Source organism: Brachyhypopomus gauderio, chromosome 3 (genome assembly GCF_052324685.1).
Source record: "Brachyhypopomus gauderio isolate BG-103 chromosome 3, BGAUD_0.2, whole genome shotgun sequence".
In the NCBI taxonomy this organism is placed as follows: Eukaryota; Metazoa; Chordata; class Actinopteri; order Gymnotiformes; family Hypopomidae; genus Brachyhypopomus; species Brachyhypopomus gauderio.
In genome coordinates, this window is record NC_135213.1 from 41,520,131 (window position 1) to 41,545,742 (window position 25,612).

General features: G+C 42.2%; 1 protein-coding gene and 1 long non-coding RNA gene across 2 annotated transcripts; both read left to right on the forward strand.

Moving 5' to 3' along the window:
* Positions 1-3,488: 3,488 nt before the first annotated feature.
* On the forward strand, positions 3,489-10,950 carry LOC143509659 (uncharacterized). Its single transcript, XM_076998506.1, has 6 exons — positions 3,489-3,569; positions 3,766-4,074; positions 5,600-5,673; positions 5,769-5,924; positions 6,563-6,644; positions 6,799-10,950. The coding sequence occupies exons 1-6, from the start codon at positions 3,518-3,520 to the stop codon at positions 7,206-7,208; spliced, it is 1,083 nt and encodes a 360-aa protein (XP_076854621.1). The 5' UTR covers positions 3,489-3,517; the 3' UTR covers positions 7,209-10,950.
* LOC143509570 (uncharacterized) lies at positions 10,946-25,109 on the forward strand. Its single transcript, XR_013129709.1, has 3 exons — positions 10,946-11,006; positions 11,147-11,224; positions 24,985-25,109. It is a non-coding gene; the product is annotated as an uncharacterized LOC143509570 (long non-coding RNA).
* The last annotated feature ends 503 nt before the right edge of the window (positions 25,110-25,612 follow it).

Below are 25,612 nucleotides of genomic sequence, written 5' to 3' on the forward strand. Positions count from 1 at the left end.
TCACAGTCGCCGACTGGGCTAGATATGAAACATGCTAGATATTAAACATGCTAGATATCTGCCGGTCGTCTGCGATGAGTTGGCGGCCACTCGGCGACGGCTCGGCGAGCGTCTTTCAGCAGTTCACACTACACGACTGAGCGAGCGCCGAATGATCCCCGATTTGCGTCCGACCACAGTTTCTGTCGGCGATCTACAAAAACAGTCGGCGACTGAAAAACCAGCCTAAAATCTTGTAGTGTGGACCTGAACTTATTTCTCGCATATTAATGTTGATGGGCCCCCTAGCTAAATTCGCCTTGAGCCTCCAAATTGCTAAGTCCGCCACTGGCTGTTGGGGGGTATCTGGGGTGGGCTGGGGGCACTGGGTATCAGACTCAGACCAGCTTATCTTCAATCCTGTTGATGTCTGTAGTCGTTTGATTGTTGTACGATTGGAATGGTTGTGGGTGTATATATGAGTGTGTTGTGCATATGGGATGAAGGTGTGTGGGTGTATATGTGTGTGTGAAGGTGTATACAGTATATAGGATGAATGTGTGTGGGTCTATGTGTGTGGTGTAAAAAAAGAGTGTATCTGTGTATTTAAGTGTACGTCTGTGTCGTATGTACTGTATGCTTTGTGTGTTTGAGTTACGTGCTGCTCGTCCCTGTCGTTGTATGTGTATTTAATAAATGTACAGCTGAAATACACTCACCACTCCATCATTCTTCTTCCCTCATGAATGATAGTGTGCACCCACCTACCCAACACCCCCCATTATCTATTTCAAATAGATAATGAATGTAGTGGATTTTAAACTGGGAATTTTTTTAATGTCTATTAAGATTTCCATTATTCTGCAAACTAAAACATAACTAGAGTGCTGGGTGGGAGGGGAGAGCACACACACACACAGCCTAGTAGGAAGCCCCTTTGCATGGGCAGCACATGCTTCAGTGATCTGGGAGTGTTTATAGTCCTTTGAGTTTAACACTTCATGACTGAGAGCTGCCTGCACCAGCAACTTCACCCACAGCAACCATGACTCTGATCCCCATCTTCATCTGCACACTGGTCCTCTGGACTCAAGGTAACACACTGCTGTACCTCTGTGGTGACGTATGTACAGTATGTATGTATAGCACTGAAGAGCATTAAAACTACACTGCACTGTCAACAAAACCGCGGTACAAGTAAAGTATTCTTTAACTAACATAAATCATTGTTTTCCTACAGTTTCCAGAAGTGAGGTGACTGTGATTCAGTCTCCTGAAGTGAAATCTTCTGGTCCAGGAGACATAGTCACTATCAGCTGTAGAACCAACCCTGCAGTGTATCAGGGCTGGGGTAGCCAACCTCTTGCCTGGTACCTGCAGAAACCTGGAGAAGCTCCTAAACTCCTGATCTACGGGTCTACTAACTTACAGTCAGGAACTCCAGCTCGTTTCAGTGGTAGTGGATCTGGATCTGACTTCACTCTGACCATCAGTGGAGTCCAGACTGAAGATGCAGGAGATTATTACTGTCAGAGTTTCCATTATATCAGTAGTACACACCTGTTCACACAGTGTTGGAGAGCCGTACAAAAACCTCCCTCAGTCAGACTGCACAGAGACTGCACTGCTGCAGCTGGGACCTACTGCAGGTGCTGAGGGGGAGGATGTGATACAGCACAATGACACACTCTGCAGGAGAGGAAACTCACTCACAAATAAACAAACATAACACAAACGTAAGGCACATCTGTGAAGTACCATAAAGACACAATACAGACACCATTACTCCATGTGTGTGGAGGGAGTGGACTTGTAGATCTACATCATTGTAGTCCAGCTGTTCATGGGTTAGAATGGTTTGAACATCAGTGTGGTCCATCAGTCTGGCTGCATAACACCTTCCCAGTAGAAAACCACCATTAAACACAACGCTAATGTTCTGTTGACAATGACAGTGATAACAGCTCTGACTCACCTCCATCACCAGAAACCTGGAGAAGCTACTAAACTTCTCCCTTCACTTTAATTCTTACAGCAGGTGAGCTCTCTGTTTCTGCTGGAGTAGGTGAAGACAAAACACTACAGTAATAATAATAATAATAACAGTAACAACAACAACACATAGAAGATGCACAACTCCACCCCAGTGCTTAGAGCATCAGATCCCAGACCCACCACTGCAGTACTGAGATCTTCACTCTCTTTGGACACTTGTTCTTATAATAGAGCAGGTAGTTAGTAGTGGAGAGAAATGACCGTGATAACAGCTTAGAGGTGATGTACGTACACACTAAAGCACTAATCACCATGTCTGTGCCTTCATCTCACTTCATCTCACTTCATCGCACATTGAATCTATCCTCACTTTCAACATCACATCTTGGTACAATTTTCTCACAGTCAAATATAAAACACAACTGTCCCGTATTATTAGACAAGGAAGTATCATTATAGGTTCTCTACAGACACCATTACAAGCATTGTATGAGCGAGCAGTGATTAGGAAAGCTACCCATGACCCATGTCATCCATTACACACACAATTTCAGTTACTTGCATCAGGAAGGAGATATAAAGTCCCATTGGCTTGGAAGAATGTGCATTTGAGATCTTTTGTTCCTTCGGCAACTACAATTTTGAACTCAAAATAGGTAGCATTTTTACCTTTACAAGTGGTATATTTACAAGTGGTATATTGTATAAGATGGATTTTTGTTGTGATTGTGTGTATATTTGTGATCTGTAAAGCCATGTCAAATATGAATTTATGTCTTCAGTTCAGACAGACAATAAAGACTTATGTATCTTATGTTATCTAATTATTCTCAGCCACTGTGAAATACAACATGCACTTCTCTCTTCTCTTGTCCATTCAACATTTACTAAACACAGTTTAACTAAACTTTGCTAACAACCAATGTCCTGTGTCCATATGCTGTATGTGCTGTATGTGTGTGGAGATCTGATCTGTTCTCCTCCAGGTCTGGTGTTTGTTTTCTCTCTGTATCTGTGAGGTAAATTATCTTTCAAACTTTCCAGCTGTTCTCCTGCCTGATCATAGGTCACAGCGCCCCCTGCCTGTCACTCATCATCCCTCTTGTTACTGTTGTTGTCCAGTAGTGAATGTGAATGTGAGGAATCATGAGTCTCTCTTAATTCCACAACACTGTAGCAGATCTGAGAGGTATCAGCTCATTCTGAGTCCCAGACAGAGTCAGAGTGATGTGTAGTGTTCACACACTACATCCAGGGGTCATCAGTACCTACATGAGCTCAGATATATCATGACTCATTTAGTGTTGAAACACCATGACTGAGTGTGAAAGTGACTGTAACACATTAGTGGGGGTTACTGGGAGCTCTAGGAGGAGAGATCTGGTCATTAATCTGATAAAGACACACAGTAGTTCTCTGTGGTAAATGACAGTTGTGGTGTTTGCATATGTGAGCTGCTTCAGTGCTCCACACACTTTAAGAGCTGTAGTGCTGATCAGAGAGTGTTCAGTCCTTACACACACACACACTGACACACAGCACAATGATGAGGTCACTGGTTCTACTGCTGGGAACACTGGGACTCCTCATTCAGGGTGAGACAAACTGAAATAAGATTCATTTTATTTTTACTTTCTTTTGGGTTTGGATCATATTTTTATACATTAGTTGTATTGTTTTTGTTTTTATTTCAGTGTTCTGGGTTTTTTCATCCAGATATTATTCATTTTGATTTTATTCATGTACAGTTTTCCTAATATAAATGTTGTTTTGTGATTGTTTATTTTTTAGACTCCTATGGAGACATAATCATGACTCAGACTCCAGGATCTCATTCTGTTACACCAGGACAGTCTGTTACTCTCAGCTGCAGGGCCAGTCAGAACATTTACAGTTACCTCCACTGGTACCTGCAGAAACCTGGAGAAGCTCCTAAACTCCTGATCTATAGTGCATCCACCCGTCAGTCTGGAGTTCCAGATCGTTTCAGTGGTAGTGGATATGGTACTGAATTTACTCTAAAAATCACTGGAGTCCAGGCTGAAGATGCAGGAGATTATTACTGTCAGCAGAGTAACAGCTGGCCGCTCACACAGTGTTAGATCACCGTACAAAAACCTCCCTCAGCTGTAGAGGAACTGCTCTGTTTCTGTCTCATCAGCACAGACTGATCTGAGATCAGAGTTCCATAATAACAGCTAATTATTATAATTATGTATAATTATATTTAAATTGTATAATATAATTAGTTCTACATTTATTTAAAATGCTGATTGATTTTTGTATTTTGTTTTGTCTTTGAGATTTTCTGAAAGATGTTCTGGTTTGATTTCTAAATGACACCTGTGTGCCAGTAGATGCTTTGCTGTTGTAATTTGTCCGATGTCTGTTTGTTTACTCTCAGCTTAAATTAATTCTTTATTAGTAATTAGCAATTAATTCATAAATAATGTATAAACACTTTACAATAATGTTCCCTTTTGACACATTGTAACGCCGGAGGTGTCAGGGAGCGAATATAAACAAATATATAAATATGTGGGTACATAAACAATCACTCATGACAGGTGGGGGCGGGGATAATCATGACACACAAGTATATGTGACTCATTAATAAATGGTGAAGCATTTCACATTTTACCATACGGCTCCGTTTGGAAGTCATAATTGTTAGTAAGTCACTACAAAATGATTACAGCTCAGCTTTAAAGCATTGATTGAATGTTACACTTGACATCATCTACAGAAGATGTTCCTCATCCTCAAAGATCACAGTAGTTCACCTTCAGGTCCAGGGCTCATTCATCCTGTCACACCCTCTGCTACTTTCTCATCTGGGTAGGAGCTACACAACTACATCCCCCAGAATGCCTGACCAAGCTCTAGGACCAATCACAGAACATTCCACCATTCTCCATCACTGGACTATTGAGCACAGCTGTGTTCCATTACTACACACCTATATACTGTCTCTCCTGTACTTCACTCCTTTGCCTCTCTCAGTTTGTGCATCAAGCATTTTCTTCTCCTGATCATTCTGTTAACTGTTTTGTGGATCATTACTCTTTTGTCTGTATTTATGGATTTGTTTGCCTGGCCATTTCTCTACCTGGTTTTGACTTATACTTCCATATTACTGTCATATTATTCCTGTTAAAATATAGTTTGATGCTGGTTTTCTCTTTTGCCTATTTAGTGTCTAAGTACAGATTGGTTTTGTCTAATAATTCTGCAATGTAACGCTGGGTGCAGCACGAAGGATGAGACACGGATCCTTGCTTTGGCGACCAACGTCACTGCTTTATTTAGTAAATGTTGCGCAATAGCACACGAGTAACATCAAACACATATACGTAACGGGCAGACTGAGACAACGTTCACGGAGAACATTCAGACTCAGACAACGACGAGCACAGGACACTGCGCGAGCGCACATTAAATAGACAAACCACATTAGCCCCGCGTGATTACGAGACGATGCACAGGTGAGACGGATATTCACAAGACATAACAGCACCCACAGACATCCACAGACGCGTGGACCACGTAAGCACACGCCCAAAAGGGAGGGGCCGGGGTCCTCACCGTGACATGCAAGTGTCTAACTTGTTGAAATCTGTTACAGATCTCTGGCAGGATTATATCAACACCTGTGAGAGTCATGAGGAAAATGTCACAGAACCTGCTGGAAATGTCCAGGTAGAGAATCCTGCTGAGAATGTGAATGTGGTCACATTCATTAAGGTGCACCGTGTTGTGTGGTGTGGTGGGAATGAGGTGCTGTACCGTGACAGACCGACCGCTATAAGGGAAGGCAGAGAGTATCACTGCTCTCCTGTCCTGGACTCCAACCTCAGGGTCCAGACGGAAGATCCCAGGATGCCCAGCCTTCCAGACCCAGGAAGAACCCCCTGGAATTTTTGGGGGGGTGCCAGGCAGGGACGTTCCACGTACCCAGAGCCATCAGTGGAGTGAACCTGTTGGGAGTGCAGGCGTGTTCCTCTGCCGTTCTCGGGCTGTGGTTAGGAGGAGGCTGCTGACTGGTTTGATTGGTCACCGTAGCACCAGCACAGGAGAGATATTGTGTTAGATGTTGGGACCCGACCTGCTGCTACTGGTCACTGCTGCATCTGTAGCTGCCCCAGATCTTCTGTAGCGGATTACCATAGATCATCTGGACTTGACTGTTAAGTGCTAAGTGTATAATATTAAATTTTATGCATAATGACAATTAGGATTTAAATGTCTAATATATTTTTCATATCTCTGCAAACTAGAACATAACTACTCATGATGTATTTTGTCTTGTATTATCATGTCAGTTAAGAATGAAAATATTCAACAGAGACCTTTCCTCATAAAGAGAGCACTTCCAACTGTAGTGTTCAGTAGTGTACTGTTCAGTAGTGTAGTGTTCAGTAGTGTAGTGTTCAGTAGTGTAGTGTTCAGTAGAGTAGAGTTCAGTAGTGTAGTGTTCAGTAGTGTAGTGCTGGGTGGGAGGGGAGAGGACACTTTGCATGGGCAGCACATGCTTCAGTGATCTGGGAGTGTTTATAGTCCTGTGAGTTTAACACTTCATGACTGAGAGCTGCCTGCACCAGCAACTTCACCCACAGCAACCATGACTCTGATCCCCATCTTCATCTGCACACTGGTCCTCTGGACTCAAGGTAACACATGACTTTATAGTTTACTCTTTATCCATCTAATAAGGACAATCTCTAAACCTTATTAAATGCTCAGTAATAATAAAATGTCACTCATATCTGAGGAATAAATTGATCTGACATTAATAATTTATAATAATACTTTTTTTTCCCCCAGAATGCAGTGGTCAGGTGACTGTGACTCAGACTCCTGCAGTGTCTGTTCTTCCTGCAGACTCTGTCAGAATCAGTTGTACATTCAGTCCTGCACCCAGAGACTGTTCCCCACCTTGTGTTTCCTGGTACCTGCAGAAACCTGGAGAAGCTCCTAAACTCCTGATCTACAGGGTTAACAGTAGAGAGTCAAGTATTCCAGCTCATTTCAGTGGTAGTGGATCTGGATCTGACTTCACTCTGACCATCAGTGGAGTCCAGACTGAAGATGCAGGAGATTATTACTGTCAGAGTTACCATTATATCAGTAGTACAGACCTGTTCACACAGTGTTGGAGAGCCGTACAAAAACCTCCCTCAGTCAGACTGCACAGAGACTGCACTGCTGCAGCTGGGACCTACTGCAGGTGCTGAGAGGGAGGATGTGATACAGCACAATGACACACTCTGCTGGAGAGGAAACACAACACACCAAATTATAATAATGTACTACACTAATATTAGTACCACCTATTGTCATGAAACCTAGAGAAATATCCAACAGTACTAATCATTAGTCCTGGTGTTCAAAGTGACCTGGTCCCTCCAGTGGGGGAGACAGCAGAGGAATTTGCTCTTCAAAGCGTCGTTCATGGGTGACAGTGGATCAGAGGTTAAGACCCCCATGCTGCTACCACAGAGATGGAGGTGTGAGTCTGGAATGGAGGTCAGAGTGAGTTTGCTGAAGAGCTGGAGGACTGTTAGTATCTACATTCCTGTCTCTACACTCCACACTGCTGGTATCTACATTCCTGTCTTTCCACTCCACACTGCTGGTATCTACATTCCTGTTTCTACACTCCACACTGCTGGTATCTACATTCCTGTCTCTCCACTCCACACTGCTGGTATCTACATTCCTGTCTTTCCACTCCACACTGCTGGTATCTACATTCCTGTCTCTCCACTCTACACTGCTGGTATCTACATTCCTGTCTCTCCACTCTACACGGCTGGTATCTACATTCCTGTCTATCCACTCTACACTGCTGGTATCTACATTCCTGTCTCTCCACTCTACACTGCTGGTATCTACATTCCTGTCTCTCCACTCCACACTGCTGGTATCTACATTCCTGTCTTTCCACTCCACACTGCTGGTATCTACATTCCTGTCTTTCCACTCCACACTATTGGTATCTACATTACTGTCTTTCCACTCCACACTGCTGGTATCTACATTCCTGTCTCTCCACTCCACACTGCTGGTCAGTGACGTTTCTATGAATATCTTGGGTTGTTTGTCTCTCTCCATCACTTTCACTGGGATTTTTTGTAAGTAGCACCATACCCAGGGGTGAGACTGAAGACCATCACCACTTTTTGTACCCATTTCAATCTGATCACTAGCCCTAACAGAGGAGACATCTAGGGGACACCTACTGACATCCATCTAATCTGAAATATGAGATTAACAAAAGCACCAATAATGAACTACAGTGTCAATCTGTAATGGACTGAACTAATATCAGTAGTTACTAATGCTCTGAAAACTGCAATCTGATGCAATTAACCTGTTAAGAAACACAACACAATATATCAGCGAAGGCAAATAGGACTTTACTAAGAAGAACAGAGTACTTCTCAAAATCAAATGAAAGGGAGAAAATAAAGCTCTGGGAGTAGGCTACCTTGTTGAAAGTGACAAACTGTACTTAATGACTTCAATCAACTTCTCAAAGAGGAATAAATATAAAAAATATATATATATATATATAAATATATTTCAAATAAAATTAAATTGGGTCAAAATCTTCATGAACAAGAGGTCAGAGAAAAAACTTCTGATCCACTGACAAGGAGACTATTATTCTATTATTCTATTATACTATTATTAAGTCAAGTAGCTAACCTATATGACCCAATAGGTCTTGTCACACCTGCTAAGCAGAAGGGTGTGACTGAAGTCTGTCGATGTCCCTGGCTTTCCTGGCACACGGTCCTGCTTCCCACTTTGGCCTGACCGGACCCAGGGCTTGAGGAAGAACCCACCTGCCTTCAGAATCTCCTCAACCCTATTTATGTTTTCATCTAACTTTTCCAGGTCGTTGTGGGAAGTATCATCGACATAAGCGTGGATTTATTTTCGTATCTGTTCTCAAGCACTCTGAACATGTCCTCAGCAGTATTATAAGTAAACAACCGGAGGTCTCTACTTATTTTCTCATCAATACTGTCCAAGAGTTGGATCTTCTTTGCTTCCACCGAGCCAGTCAGCTCCCCCTGCCTTTGTAAACTGACCGAGTCCTTTCTCCATCAATGGAAGTCTCTCTTAATTCCATGAAACTTGGGTAAACTGGTGGGTTAAATTTTCAGTATTGGCTATGAAGTGACCTGTGGAACTGGCTGAGCCTGCAGATCTTGTGTGGGCACCTCAGGAACTCTTCCTCTCCTCTCCTTGTCTGCAATCCTTTGTTCCGTCAGGAATTCTCTCTTCTAATTGATTTTTGAGTTTCCTCAGACCCTTCACTCTACCATCCAGACTCGCCTACAGGACTACAGGAATCCATATCTCCCAAGACTTGAGGCTTACAAACACATGTTGGACAAGTGTCTTCACACCATCCAACTGTAGTTCATTACCGTCTTTGTTCACAGCAGAAACCGGAATAGTATGAATTCCTTCACAGGCTGCGTCTGCTTCATGGATTGCAGTTTCTAACTCATCTTCCCCATATCTAGACCATAGGTTAGACTGAACTACCCCTCTAACTTCCTCAAATCTTGTATTACAGTCTTCCATAGTCCTCTCCAGGTCTGCCTGCTGCTGTTTCCCCAGTTTATCCTCTTCATGAGCTTCAATATCTGCCAGTAGGCCAGTCTTGTAATCATTTGTCTCACTGACAGTCCTTGCATGAGAGGTGAGTTCTTTGAACTGCTCTAGCAGTTCATTCTTCATCATGTTCTTCATCATGTTCTTCATCATGTTCTTCAGGGCAACATGGTGGCTTGGTGGTTAGCATGTTTGCCTCTCAGCACTGAGGTCTTGGGTTCAAGTCCCTATCTGAGTGGAGTTTCCATGTTCTCCCCGTGTCTGTGTGAGTTTCCTCCAGGGTCTCCAGTTTCCTCTCACAGTCCAAAGACATGGAGATTAGGTAAATTGGCAGTCCCTGATTCCCTGACAAATTGTCCCTGAGTGTGTGTCTTTGTCCCTTCATGTCCAATAAGAAGCAGTTGTCTGAGTGTGTGTTTGTATGCCCAGTGGTGGATGGTGCTCTGCCCCTAGGGTCTGTCCTCTCTCCCCTTCCTGCACCCCATTCAGTCCCCCAGGGGGCTGTGGATCCTGGTAGAGAGTATGCTGTGTGCAATTGGCTGTTGCTTCTCACTGGAGTGTGATTGGTTGTACCTGTGTTAAAATTGGGTATATAGAAAGGTGCTACATAAGTTGAACATTCATTCATGTTCCCAGTGGCCCTGATGAGGAAGTTGACATGCTTGGTGAAGGCACTTTTAGCTAAGATCCTTTCCTGCTTCAGCACTACTCACATATTCACCTAGTCCTTCACTTGAACATATAACATTTAAAACCTGCACGGGGCAGAAGTGAGTGTTAGCTACTAGGAAGTTCCCTAGGTAGTTGGGTAGTTGGGATGATATTTCTGACCCTGTCTGTTTTCTCTTTTTGGATTTGCCCTTCATGTTTGGTTGCCCTGGTTGTAGTTTAGACTTTGGACTGTTTTTGACTGCATTTTGATTACGTTGTTCTGGATATTCTGCTGTGTGTGTGTTTGTGTGTGTGTGTGTGTGTGTGTGTGTGTGTGTCCTCTCATCTCATCTTACTGCCATCTTTTTAAAACCTGTTTCTGCACACGTCTGTGCTCCCTGTCATGTCCCAAACACCACAGTGGCAGGGTCACTACAATCTTATTTCAGGTATAACTGCAATTACTTGAATTAAAATATATCTAAAATTTGTAAACTGATTTATTTTTAATCAGATTTGTTAATCATATTATTATCATGTTAGTTAAGACATGAGACATTTGGTAGAAGCATTTCCCCAGAGGTCAGACACTTTGCATGGGTAGCACATGCTTCAGTGATCTGGGAGTGTTTATAGTCCTGTGAGTTTAACACTTCATGACTGAGAGCTGCCTGCACCAGCAACTTCACCCACAGCAACCATGACTCTGATCCCCATCTTCATCTGCACACTGGTCCTCTGGACTCAAGGTAACTCCTGTTATCATTCTGCTTTTCATGTATTTGACCATGAATTTAAATAAATTTATATTAAATACTGAGTATGCTGTACATATAAATAACAATGTGCTGTTATATATCATAAATGTTATCAAATTATTCTGCTTTAGGATCCCGAGGTCAGGTGACGGTGAATCAGACTCCTGAGGTGACATCTGCTCTTCCAGGAGACAGAATCACCATCAGCTGTAAGACCAACCATGCAGTGTATGATAACTGTGGTCCATCAGGTGTGTCTTATGATTGTCTAGCCTGGTACCTGCAGAAACCTGGAGAAGCTCCTAAGCTCCTCATCCGTTATGTAAGTCACCTGCTCACAGGAACTCCAGCTCGTTTCAGTGGTAGTGGATCTAGATCTGACTTCACTCTGACCATCAGTGGAGTCCAGACTGAAGATGGAGGAGATTATTACTGTCAGAGTTTTCATTATATCAGTAGTACAGACCTGTTCACACAGTGTTGGAGAGCCGTACAAAAACCTCCCTCAGTCAGACTGCACAGAGACTGCACTGCTGCAGCTGGGACCTACTGCAGGTGCTGAGGGAGAGGATGTGATACAGCACAATGACACACTCTGCAGGAGAGGAAACACAACACACTGACTCACAAATAAACATAAAAATCTTTTATGCATCACAATAATACAGATAACACTGGTTCACTTCTATTTCTACTCACTCAATACTGGTATAGACTCACATACCCACAACACACTCACTTACTACTGTTATAGACTCATATAACCACAACACACACACTCACTACTGTTATAGACTCACATACCCACAACACACACACTCACTACTGTTATAGACTCACATACCCACTACACACTCACTCACTACTGTTATAGACTCACATACCCACAATACACTCACACTCACTTACTACTGTTATAGACTCATATACCCACAACACACTCACTACTGTTATAGACTCACATATCCACCGAAGGAGGATGGTCCTCTTCCTATTCTTCATCCTCTCCGTAACCCACGGTGGGAGCGGAGCACACAGAAGGAGCTTGATCCTCACCCTCCTCTTCTTGCTCGCCTTCAGAGTCCTCCCCCACGAACTCGCACTCCGGGGTCATCTCGGTGGCGCAGAGCTCGAGGGCTCCTACCCTCAGTGGTGAGAGGTCTCTGGAGGGAGAGGGGTGACGCTCCCTCCACATCCGCACCGTGGTCTCGCGGAAATAGACCGCCATCTCCTCCGTCTCAGCTTCCCGAGCCCAAAGCAGCATGATGTTGCACAACGGGTCCTGCTGCATCGCTTCGAGGGTGACTGGGGCTCCGCGGTGCTGTGCAGGGAAAGAGGCGTGATGGTGCCTGCTGTGCCTCTTCCCCTTCTTGGGTCGGGTGGTGTAACCTGGCATCTTGTCTCTTTCGGCTCGTCGTTCTGTAACGATCCGCGGAAGGCAACGGACGAGACAGAATCCTCTTCGCAGACGTCACTTTTTATTACACTTAATAGCGCAGACAGTGCACATATAACATTAAACATACAGACACATCAATGACTCAAACAACGACGAGCACAAGACACTGCATGAACGCACATTAAATAGACAGACCACATAAACCCCACGTGATGACGAGACGAGCCACAGGTGAGACGGATAATCACAAGACATAACCGCACCCACGGAGATACACAGACGCAGACGAGTAGACGTAGACGACGTAAACACACGCCCAAAGGTAGGGGTCGGGGACCGTAACGTGACAGCATGAGTACTGTCTCATGTCAATAAATTACATCATGGGAAATTGAATTACTGGAAACAATGACTTTTAATGATAACAAAAAGAATGTATTATAAATATAATATATAAAAATGATTTATTATAAATAATATGTATTTTTGTTTGTTCCTAATGTTGAGAAAATAAGTTTTTGCTTAGCAATAACATTAGCAAAAGTATATTTTGCTCATCAATGAAATGGATATTAAAATTAGATATAACTATTAATTAGATAAATAATTGCTGCCTTAAACTATTAGTTTATACGTAATCTTAAGAAGGGCCTCACAGGGGGCCATATAGCATATTGTTGCATCAGAGAACAGTTTGGTCTATAGGGAGTGAAGTGTCTGTAGAATATGTTCTATACTGATAAGCTCCACAGAAGGTCACTTGCACCAACTGCCTGTAAGGACACCCTGTTAGGCTGGGACACAGTGGACATGAAATAATGCAGAGTCATGCATGTAGGTTGAGAACTCTAACTATGACCATGCAAGAGCACTGAGGGGGTGGAGCCATACCATATATAACTTACATGTTACTAGTAACTTTCAGATCTCTCTGGTGTACATGTTTGGTGTGTGTGAGATCTCCAGAGATATCTCTGTTTTAATAAAGGCCTTTTTGTTATTGCTATAATTTTGGTGTGTTGTTCCTACTATCTCTTTCCCATCAAACGAACACGCTGGGCTAGAGTGGTTGATAGAAGTTAAAGCCCCAACAATTTGGTGACCTCCCGACGTGATGGGAAGAGAGATTTTTGGAACACATCTTCTAAAATACTGTTAGTTCATCCGAGCCGGCTCAATTAAAGGTAAAGCAGAATACCTGTTACAACAAAATTTCTGCACATTTGTATAATACCAAAATGTGATGAACTAATGGTGTTTGGTCGATGCTAAATTAAATAGCAATTTTTAATTTTTTATTATCTTTTTTTTGGTTTGGTTTAAAAGGTAAAATATATGGTTTAAAGGTAAACAAGGAAATAAAGGTAAAATATATGGTTTAAAGGTAAACAAGGAAATAAAGGTAAAAAATGTATGGTTTAAAAGGAAAAAGGAATAAGGAATAAAATAAGGTAAATCGCGTAAAGTATATTTGTACTGACAAGTGATTTTTGTTTTCCCGGGTGTGGCAAACCCCCCCGTTTGTCTGACGAGGCGACGGTAAACCGCGGGTGGCGTCCCGTGGTAGCTGGGTCGTTGGTGTCCCGGAGCCCTGGGGTAGCCCCGAATCACCAATATTGGGACAGGATCCTGAATTGATTGAGGGTGATGCAACCTTATGGTGTCTCAGTCTGGTAACTATGGTTGAAGGCTACTTCTGGTGAGTACTGGTTTTTTATCAACTTGGCTGGTGAGGAAATGCGAAATGTATGCAAATAGTTTGATGTAAAATGGTTGGTTTATGGTGTTGGTTTATGTGAGTGGAAAACTTTATAGGAACAAATGACTAGGACTTGTAAAGTAATTCATACAATTATTGTTATGTGACGTTAAAAGTATGAGTGACCAAGGCAGGACCGTGTGTCCTTAGTTGATGTAATTGACTATAAAATGTTAGAATTTCATCTGTCACCGGTGACTCCTCCCTCCTTTGTATTTAATTTATTTAATTTCCTCTTTGGTTTGGTCTCGCATATATTTAGAATGAGCTGTTCATTGTGTCTTTGGTATTTATCTTCATTTTGAGTAAGGCCCGGTCTGGGTCATTTTGTATAATTGAGCCTGTTACATTCGTTTCTGTTCCACACATTGTATATTGTGTGTGAGTTCTCCTTGTGTTTGGTCGGTAAACTTGGTGATCTTTTGTGGGCATTTTCTTGTCCTGTGATTTCTAGTATTTAAGTTCAGAGTTAAGTTCTTAAATTCTGCACCCTCCCCTAGTGTTGGACTATAGCTATGAGGTTCATATGTTGTGTTTGGTTAACCGAGTGTTAAGTCTTTTTATTCGTTGGTCTGGCTTTCGTATGAGTTCTTTTAGTCTACGTTATAGTTTGTTTTGGTCTCAGACTACACCTTAGGGATGATAAATCAAGTTCAGTTGTTAATAAGTTCGTGTATCGTTTATTGTGTTGATTAGTTGGGTTCGCCACGCCGAGGCTCTTTTTCATGTTTGATTGGTTGTTGGTTCATTTTTATTTTTTATTTTATTGTCAAGTTTGTCCTGTTGATGTTGTTGGTTGTTTCTCTGTATCCCATTGGTATATTGTCTGAGTCATCTGTTCGATTTCTTCCTTCGTTGTTTAACAAATAGCATAGTCTGTTCGTTGTCTGAGGTGTTGTAGTTTTGTTTAGAAGTGGGTGATTTACTTCTAATTTCCCTATGTGTCTTCATTCTTATGTCTTAATGCTAGGTTACGTCATTTGTTTGAAATTAGGACTGATTGTATTTTGTAGTTTGGTTTTCGTGTACGTTATGCCATGGTTTTGTCCTTCCTCTGTGTTTAGTAAATTTTAGTTGGTACTCATGAGAAATGCCTCGTAGCGCGTGCACCTGTTGTGTGCCTAGACAAACATTCCTGCCGCTCTAAAAGTTAAATTTCATTCGCTAGTGTATTTGCCTCCGCCCCTAACCGAGAATCGTTACACCGCTGCAAAATAGAACGGACTGGCTAAAAGTGTGCACGTTTAACACGCAAAATCATCAAACGCTGAAAAGATTTAGCTCTGTGACACATGTACAAACACTGTTTGCTGGGGGTTGTCCACAACCAGGGGTGCACACAGCAGATAGTCAGGAAAATACACCACTGTATGAGCCAAACTCGTTAACACCCATTAACGTGCAGCAAGAGGTAAAAAGGGATTTATCCAGTAATTAATGTAAAAGCAGGAACCGTACAAATAAATAAAACCGATGACGCGCCCTTAATAGTAGGTATGCTGACGAACCAACGTTCGATGCGAAAAATTCTGGCTCAGTAATGTGTTCCAAACTACGTTGTACTTTTGTAAGGGTGTCATATAACATCACTCCTCACCACCTAGCAGGTGTATGTTTTTTTTTTTCCTGAATAATACTGTGACTTCGTTAAGCACAACCCAGCCAATCATCAGGCACTGCTAATAGTGAACTCTGAGGCGATTTCAGGTCGGGAGACCAGCGATAAGATACTTTGTTGTTTTCAAGCGGTCTGTTTTCTTCATCAACGCTCCGGACACCATCGAAATATATGTGGACCTAAAAATACAGCTTTTATCTCAATATTGACCAAATTTAATCGAAATCCGTGCAGGCGAAAGTATTTTACTAGACCGCGGAAAATAAGTAGTCATGATTGTATGGTGTGATTTTTGTTTCAATAGTTCCACAAAAGCAAAAGTAAATCCAAGAGCAGAAAGTATATGTTATGAATGCAAAACAGAAAAATATATATCAAAAGTATATATTTTTTATATAATTGGTTATTTGAAACTTATTTTCGTTTGCATTTAGACAAGTTTTTGGTTCCATTGTTTTAGTTTTTTTGGATTTTCCCAGTAAGGTCTTTTGCTTCTGGAATCTCTCTTTGCTTCTGGTTCGTTTTTTGCTTCTGACTTTTGGAACACATTTCACGTGTGGGAGGGTCTTAGATGAAGGCGTTCCTCTGCAATCTCCATTGGTCACTGATTCCGGACTGACACAGAGCTCTGAGACCGCCTCTGGGACCAAGCCACGCCCACCCCACCAGCCTCCCAGCGTTTTCAAACATGGCGGAACGCGGTGGTTCTGTTTCACAGTAGCATGTAAACTAAGTTTTACCATAAAAGTTTATACAAAGGTTATAATTAATTGGTAAATGGTCTGTAGATATTGCAAATGTACACTGTATAATAACTACATTAAGCATGCTCACCAGCACGAGCTTTTTAAAATTTTAGTGAACTGGATGGAGAGAACATTGATGTGTGGAAGAAATATGAGTATTTGCAATATCTGGTATGGCGACGGACGGGGGGTGGGGGGCAGCTGGTGTACGAGAGGTGATGCCAAATATAGTAAAATCCATAATAGTAAAAAATACCAAAATTAAAGCCAAATACAAAAATTAAAGCAATACTGAAAAGTGGCCACCCTATATACAACCAGCTTTGTTCACTCACACTGTTTTTCAGTGTTCTGCAGGTACCACACACAAACACACATCACATGCATCTTGTGCTGTCCATATTTTATTAAGAAGTGAACAATATTCATTGAACCATTGAACATAGAGATACTAAACATAATACATGTCAGACATGACATTCAGACACTGTCCGACTCAGAGATAAAAACAAAAAGATTTTAACTTGGAGGGGTGCGAGTAAGAAGAGTAGTCCATTGAAACGCAGAGTGCGGATTAATTTCCTTCTCACTTTAGACCCGCGGGGACGCTAGCGAATGATCCAGGAGGAGCGAGTAACTAGTCGCTACTATTGTGAATGTAGCAAAACGGTGACAGAAGCTACAGCAGCGATTAAATTAAAAATAATTTAAAGGCTAGCTTTAAACACGCTCTTCCCTGTTGACTCCTCTCACGGTAATGTCGCGCTGAAAAATATTGACCTGTCTTGTTAATGTATGGAGCCAGATCCGTAAACGCGAGCCGCTTTCGCCATTCCAGATGGCTCAGTCAAAACCATTACATCTTAATGAACCAATAAATAACATCTGCGGCAAAAATGAGTGTAAAAAATACCAGGGTTCATCATTTAGAACTACAAAAAAATCTTGTTTCTTATTTTACTATCTACCTATTTTTCATAAGAGTTTGTTTTACCGCAAAATACTTCAAAAACGGCGAATTTCGCCGCAAGGTGACAGATTTTCATGCCTGCATCCAGTTCACTAAAATTTTAAAAAGCTCGCGCTGGTGAAGTGTGCTAAATATTAACTGCCATGCTTAATGTAGTTATTATACAGTGTACATTTGCAATATCTACAGACCATTTACCAATTAATTATAACCTTTGTATAAACTTTTATGGTAAAACTTAGTTTACATGCTACTGTGAAACAGAACCACCGCGTTCCGCCATGTTTGAAAACGCTGGGAGGCTGGTGGGGTGGGCGTGGCTTGGTCCCAGAGGCGGTCTCAGAGCTCTGTGTCAGTCCGGAATCAGTGACCAATGGAGATGACAGAGGAACGCCTTCATCTAAGACCCTCCCACACGTGAAATGTGTTCCAAAAGTCAGAAGCAAAAAACGAACCAGAAGCAAAGAGAGATTCCAGAAGCAAAAGACCTTACTGGGAAAATCCAAAAAAACTAAAACAATGGAACCAAAAACTTGTCAAAATGCAAACGAAAATAAGTTTCAAATAACCAATTATATAAAAAATATATACTTTTGATATATATTTTTCTGTTTTGCATTCATAACATATACTTTCTGCTCTTGGATTTACTTTTGCTTTTGTGGAACTATTGAAACAAAAATCACACCATATGATTGACATTGGTGTATCGAACGTCACGGTAGCTAGCAACTTTAGGCTAAAAGCGGCGTCTCGGTTTAACTCGTTCCCACAGTGTTTTCTTGAAATCGGTACTGATACCAGTGTTGTGTAGTTTAATCTCATTGTTTTCTGATATAACTTGTTGTTAAATGGTAATATAGTTAACATCACTTCGAATTAGATTATGATTATGATTAATTATTAATTATAATTAATTAGAATTAGATTATGTGAATTTCAGTCACACGACTTCTATTGTAATTAATGTATTATATTTTAATGTGATACATGATATTTTAAATATCATAACTTTATCAATTCTCAACCAATTTTCAAAATCCAGGTATCATTTTAAAGGAATATTTCAGCTCTGTCTAGATATGTGATTCTTGTAAAGCTTGGGGCTGTTTGAAAATTTTGTCATCATACCTATTAATAGTAGATATTAATATTTAAGGCTAGAAAAAGGGAGCTCAGGCTGTGGGGTAAAGTGTTAACTGCATGTTAGAAGGGACTTGGGTGGAGTTAGTTATAGATAGTGCACACACTGGGGTAAGCTAAGTGAGGTAGATGTGTCTGAGGAAAGATCTTGGCCTTGGGAGACTTTAGAGGTCTGGTAGTACGTTGTTGCACTGTCACGCTTGGCTCCGCACCCTCCTGTCTGTCACACCTGCCTTCATTTGCAGTCTCAGCTGTTTCTAGGTTATATCTCATTAGGTTTAGTAATTTAGTTCTTGGTTTTCTATGTTCTGATCGTGGGTTATTGTGCTTGTGATCTTGAGTATTTTCCCCAGTTATTTTTGTCATTTAGGTCATAAGTTTGTTTAGGTAAATGTTTAGAAGCTTTGCCGGTATTGGATTTTTACTTGTTTAAATAGCCCCCTGTTCTTAGTTTGTTTTGATATCTGGTTAGTACTGAAAGTATGATAGATGTTCATACATTATTAGTTTTGCATCCGCCTGTCTAGAAGTTTTCTCTTTGGTTTAGGTTATTGATATGTTCCCTTCCGTATACATGTTTTTAGCAGTCTGGATTTGTTACTAAGGTTATGTTTTGTTTCTGTATTGTTAGTTTGCTTAGTTCCTATGGTGTTTTCCCTATGCTTTGTGTATGTGAACATTCCCTTACATAAATTTCTCTTCCTTGCATAGTCACAGTGGTCTTTTATATTCGTAGTGTTAAAGTGAAGTTACTGTTTAAGTTAAGTGTTTTTTAGTATGCAGCAGGCACAACCCATCTGTTACATGAAGTACCCCTCACTAGACATAATGGAGCATTAGGTGATGCCCTCTGGAAAATGGCCAGTACGCAGCATCCGCCATTTCTAGTCACATGGTTGGATAAGTCAACTCCCACAAGTTATCTGAGCCAAGCAGCATACATCTGGGTGTCCCAAACTGGTATACACCCAGGGTCCCAACGCTCACACCTTAACTGGTTTAGAAAAGTGTGTACGCAAGCAGTGTACGCATACAGGGGCCCACCCCAGACTCCTCAATATGTTCCCTATCTGCAACAGGGGTGGGAGTACCCACCAATGAGATTTAACTCAAGTTTAAGAGGGAGGGGTTAGGCAGGGGGCAGGGGTGGTCAGGGTTGTCCTGGCAACTATGGTCGTGGCATGTTGCGTGGATGTTTCTTTGTGGGCAGGAGTGTCACTGGTTCGAGGGAGTGTCCTCAGAACGCCATTGGACAAGGGAGGTCCAGAAGTCCGTATGTACCAGCACCAAACCCTTCAGTGGCCTCAGGGTTGTTCCCCTTGGAGAGTGTGGAGTTAACCAGTGGGCATGACGGGGCCCAGATGAGAACTCTGACAGCAAAGCTGCGACAGACCCCATGCTGTCCCTCACTGTCTGTACTAAAAGGTTGTCATTTCTGGTTGACACTAAGGAGCAACTCATTCAGGAATCAACTGCGTTTTACCTGATGCTGATTCTGTGACTGTTATACAGAATATCAAAGTCTGCATAAAACTGTACCAATGTCGCCAGTTCCTCATATCAGAGACTGCACCTGATAACCTCTGCGAAAGAGACATTTTTTGAACTAGGAGCTACTGTGTTATGTAGCCCTCTAGGACTGGTGATCTCCACGGAATGGCCTCCCACAGTTCACATCTTCTGGAGCCAGACTCCTGCACTGCGAGGGGCGTCCACTCTGTGTTCATGGCCTGGAAGCTGTGGGTTACTCGTATTGGTCCCTGCGTCCTGCCACCCGACCCACTGCATGTTCCTTTGTTCTATGACCCAATACGGGATCTAGTTTATGGGGAGGAATTTGAGGAATAGCTACAGTATCAGCTATGGGAGATTGCAACCAGGAGCATATTGGTGACACCTGAGGGTGTGTTGGTCCCTGTGAGGCTGACACCTGCTTAGCGACACTAGTATGATTAGGAGAGCCACTATAGTTAAGCATTAGGTAATAACGAACATTCTATGTGTGAACTATGCTAAGTCTTGGAATACTTGGTTTATTAAAACAATGTCATTTGTCAAAGTTACTCTAATGTGATATGTTGAGCAGATTCCATGGGAGAGACTGCTGTGATCGTCTTGACCCTAACTTAATTTTAGATCAGATACCAGCTTCTCTGTGGTCAGAGGGACCTCATGACGTTGGCCTTATCTCACAGCCACCAGCTACGTTTGAGACACAGGCAGATTACCTTAGATGTTTCTGAAACACCCTTTTGTGTTTCAGAAAAGGGGGGGGGGGCTGTTAGACAGCAAAACTTGTTTAAATAAATAGATAAATAAAACGGCACACGTAATCACAAGACATTCATTATATATTCTAACAAGTCACAGCATTATGGCTTATGTAAATTTACAAATGTTAACACATACAGAAGGTTTTGATGGTCCCAAACTTAATGTTTTCACTTGAAGGAATTAATATGGTATGTTGAAGGGTCCGGCACATGAGTGTGTAACTGAGGTGGCATATGCAGCTAAATTGAACCAATTCCTGGGGTAGCGAACATGTAGACAGACAGGCGCGGGTTCAGGAGTTGAGATGGTGGTGTTGAATTAGGATTTGTGGTGGTAATGGAAGCTCAGGGAGACGAGTTCTTGGTAGCACATTCAGGTAAAACTGGGTAGTACAATCAGCACAGAGGGCTGAGATTTTGGCTGTTATTGCAGCACTAAGGTGGGTGGAAGGCAAGAAAGTTAACATATGTACACACTTGGCGTACGTGGTAGGAGTGGTTCATGTAGAACTCGGTATGAAAAGAGTAGGTTATACCACTTCAGGAGGTAAATTCATTAAATATTATGATGTAAAAGGTGTCACTATTGGTAAGAGTTGCTATCATTAAATGTTCAAGTTATCAAAAGGGGGCAGTTTAATACAGAGTTAATGCAGCTGCGGACGTGGATGCTAAAAAGAGGCAGGATATGTTACAGGAGCCCATCAGATGGTTTGCAGGGCAGAGGACAGTGGTCTCCTCTGCCATAGGATTCAGAGCTACGTAAACTACAGGAAAAATGTTGTGGTTAAACAAAGGTGGTAAATGAGGTAAGGAGGTTTGGAAAGGACCTAATGGGAGACCGTTTTTACCAAGTCAATTGATTTAATCAGTGTTATCTGAAGCACACGGGACAGCAAAAATGAAGGAAAATGTGTTACTGGTCGCACCCATACTTAACTGACTTAATAGCAGACTGGACTGAAAATGTGAATATTTGTAATGCACATAACTTGTGTTTTAAGACCAGGTCTAAGCAGGTTTCCTGGGCAATAGGAGCCAGGAGATCCAGACTGACTACACTGACATGTTAATACCATACGGGGACTAAGGTATTTGTTAGTGGTCGTGGTCAAATTCTTATGTTGGGTAGAAGTATTTCCCACCAAGCCAGAGGACTCCAAGTCGGTCTGCAAAAGGTTGATAAATTACTGGATACTGCATCATAGTTTTACTAAATTAGGACGCTACGTATAGGGGATCGGATTAATGATAACCGCTGCTTTGAAGGTGGGACAGCTGACATCCCTTGTTGTTCATCATGGCAACAATATTAAGCAGTTGTTTATTACCACTTATAATAAACATAACAGAACCTGGCTTACAAGGCATCTGCGGATCGGATTATACTAAATGGTCTCCCTAGCAAATTTTAGAATTAAGTACAAGCTTTTCAGGCGATAACGTGGGATAAAGTGGATCGCGGGTCAGGCAGTTGAGACAGGTATGGAGAACTGCGTAGCATGTGCAATGGCCCGACCGAAATTGATGGTATTACCGGCTTCAATATTTCCAGAGGAAGATCTCATAGTCTATGGTTGTATGATTAGTCTAAGGGGAATATAAAGGGTAACTACTACATTTACTCTTTCAATCTAAGGGAAGGAACTTTAGGCCTTGGGAACAGAAAACCCAATTACAGGATGGCTGGACAAACATTTTGGAAAGTATAAAGCTCTGATCATGTCGGCTCTCACTTCAGTTGCAGTATTTTTGGCTAAAATAATTACTTGTGGACGTTGTTGTATTCCATGTATAAGAAGTTTAGCAGAACGCCTTATCAGCACTATGATTGAACAGAGGGATCCTCAGGGAACAAGCAGGTATGATGTCACTGTTGTATCACGGGGAGTCAGATGAGAGGATAACAGTGGAAAATATGATTGTAATCTCTTATCAGAGATTAAAAGGGGGTTTGTTGAGAAAATAAGTTTTTGCTTAGCAATAACATTAGCAAAAGTATATTTTGCTCATCAATGAAATGGATATTAAAATTAGATATAACTATTAATTAGATAAATAATTGCTGCCTTAAACTATTAGTTTATACGTAATCTTAAGAAGGGCCTCACAGGGGGCCATATAGCATATTGTTGCATCAGAGAACAGTTTGGTCTATAGGGAGTGAAGTGTCTGTAGAATATGTTCTATACTGATAAGCTCCACAGAAGGTCACTTGCACCAACTGCCTGTAAGGACACCCTGTTAGGCTGGGACACAGTGGACATGAAATAATGCAGAGTCATGCATGTAGGTTGAGAACTCTAACTATGACCATGCAAGAGCACTGAGGGGGTGGAGCCATACCATATATAACTTACATGTTACTAGTAACTTTCAGATCTCTCTGGTGTACATGTTTGGTGTGTGTGAGATCTCCAGAGATATCTCTGTTTTAATAAAGGCCTTTTTGTTATTGCTATAATTTTGGTGTGTTGTTCCTACTATCTCTTTCCCATCAAACGAACACGCTGGGCTAGAGTGGTTGATAGAAGTTAAAGCCCCAACACTAATTATTAGGCCTGTGTAACTTTAATGTTTTCCACAAAGGCACTAACTGATGAGACTATCAGCCAATACGTGTAGCTACAAATTGACGCCAACTGAATCAACTTGTAGCAAACTTAATCATTGTATAGTGCTAGTGTCACGTTGAGGTCCCCGACCCCTCCCTTTTGGGCGTGTGTTTAGAGAGGAGAGAGAGAGAGCGGGCAGAGCCATCCTGCGGCGCGCTCCTGGAGAGCTGCAGTGGCGTCCGCCAGTCGCGCTGCCCCCAGCGCGTCTGCCAAACGCACGACCCACAGCGTGTCCGCCAATCGCGTTGCGCCCCAAGGAGGGTTCGCAGCCGGGGCGGGGAAGGGACCGCCCACCGCAGCACCTGCAGCTCCCGCAGCTCCCGGATTCTCCCTGCTGGCCGCTCTCCTCCTGGCGCAAAGCCTGGTGCCGGTTCCGTGTTTGTCTGTCCCTGTGTTCGTATGTATTCCCTTATGTCTGCCAAATCCCCTTTTCGTGCCTCTGTGTGTAAATGTTAATGTACCGGTTTGTGTATTCGTGAATGTCCCGATGTGTCTGTCTAACGTGTTTTCCCCGGTCTTCCCAGGGAGGGTGTTCTAAGCCGTTCATGGCGGACTCTCTACCGAGGGTGGTCATCTCCCAGACGCAGGACTGAGCGTGTCTGATCTGCCCATCGATGTGGGTTCGGGGCACTGGGTCCTGTTGGCACCCCGGGACAGGAAGTGCCCTTGGTGGGGGAGTTTGTCACGTTGAGGTCCCCGACCCCTCCCTTTTGGGCATGTTTACATCGTCTACGTCTACTCGTCTGCGTCTGTGGATCTCCGTGGGTGCGGTTGTGTCTTGTGATCATCCGTCTCACCTGTGGCTCGTCTCGTCATCACGTGGGGTTTAGGTGGTCTGTCTATTTAATGTGCGTTCGCGCAGTGTCCTGTGCTCGTCGTTGTTTGAGTCATTCATGTTCGTCGTGTGCCGACCTGTTTTACGTGCACCTTCTGCGCTATTTGTGTTTAAAATAAACGTGACGTTCGTTAATCGCAAGGATTCCTGTCTCGTCCTTCGCCTCGCACCCCAACGTCACAGCTAGTGTGTACACTCGGAGTGTGAACTGGTTTTTAGTATTGCATTGTGTTACATTTAATAATTACATCAAACAAACTTTATGCCTCAGAGATATAGCAAATCCGATTGTAACGGAGTAAAAGTCGCGTTTAGTGTTCTGTGCTTAAGATAACCTGCTTGCTAGAATTGCTGAATGGTGTTTATGATTGTATATAAGCAGGGCTACTGCCCCCTTGCTTTCAGAGTTGTCATGCTTTGATGAGACTCTCATGTTTGTGTCTGTCTTGTGTCTGTCTTTATATCTTTTAATAAATTAATAATTTAATCACGTCTGAGTGAATCCATTTTCACGACAGTATTTACTCAGTTTCTTTATATTTATCCGTTTTGTATTTATTTAGTGTGACAGAGAATATTGTTAGTGTTTTCTCTTCTACTCCTCTTTCCAGAATCATTTGGGGAAATAATCCTGACTCAGATTCCATCATCTCCGTCTGTTACACCAGGACAGACTGTTACTCTCAGCTGCAGTTCCAGTGAAGACACTGGTGGAGTCCTCCACTGGTACCTGCAGAAACCTGGAGAAGCTCCTAAACTCCTGATCTATGGTGCATCCACCCGTCAGTCTGGGGTTCCAGGTCGTTTCAGTGTTAGTGGATTTGGTACAGAATTTACTCGAAAAATCACTGGAGTCCAGGCTGAAGATGCAGGAGATTATTACTGTCAGCAGGGTGACAGCTGGCCAATCACACAGTGTTAGAGCACCATACAAAAACCTCCCTCAGCTGTAGAGGAACTGCTCTGTTTCTGCCTCATCAGCACAGACTGATCTGAGATCAGAGTTCCATAATAACAGCTAATTACTATAAATATAATTATGTATAATTGTGTATAAATAGAATAATGTTATTAGTTTTACATTTATATGAAATGCTGAGAATTGATTGATTTTGAGCTTTTTTAATCTTTGACATTTTTATTAATTTATCTATTGTAGTCATTTCTGAATAACACGATTAATGAATCAGATTCTGAATTGATTCTGATTTATAAATGACTCCCGTGTGCCAGTAAGAA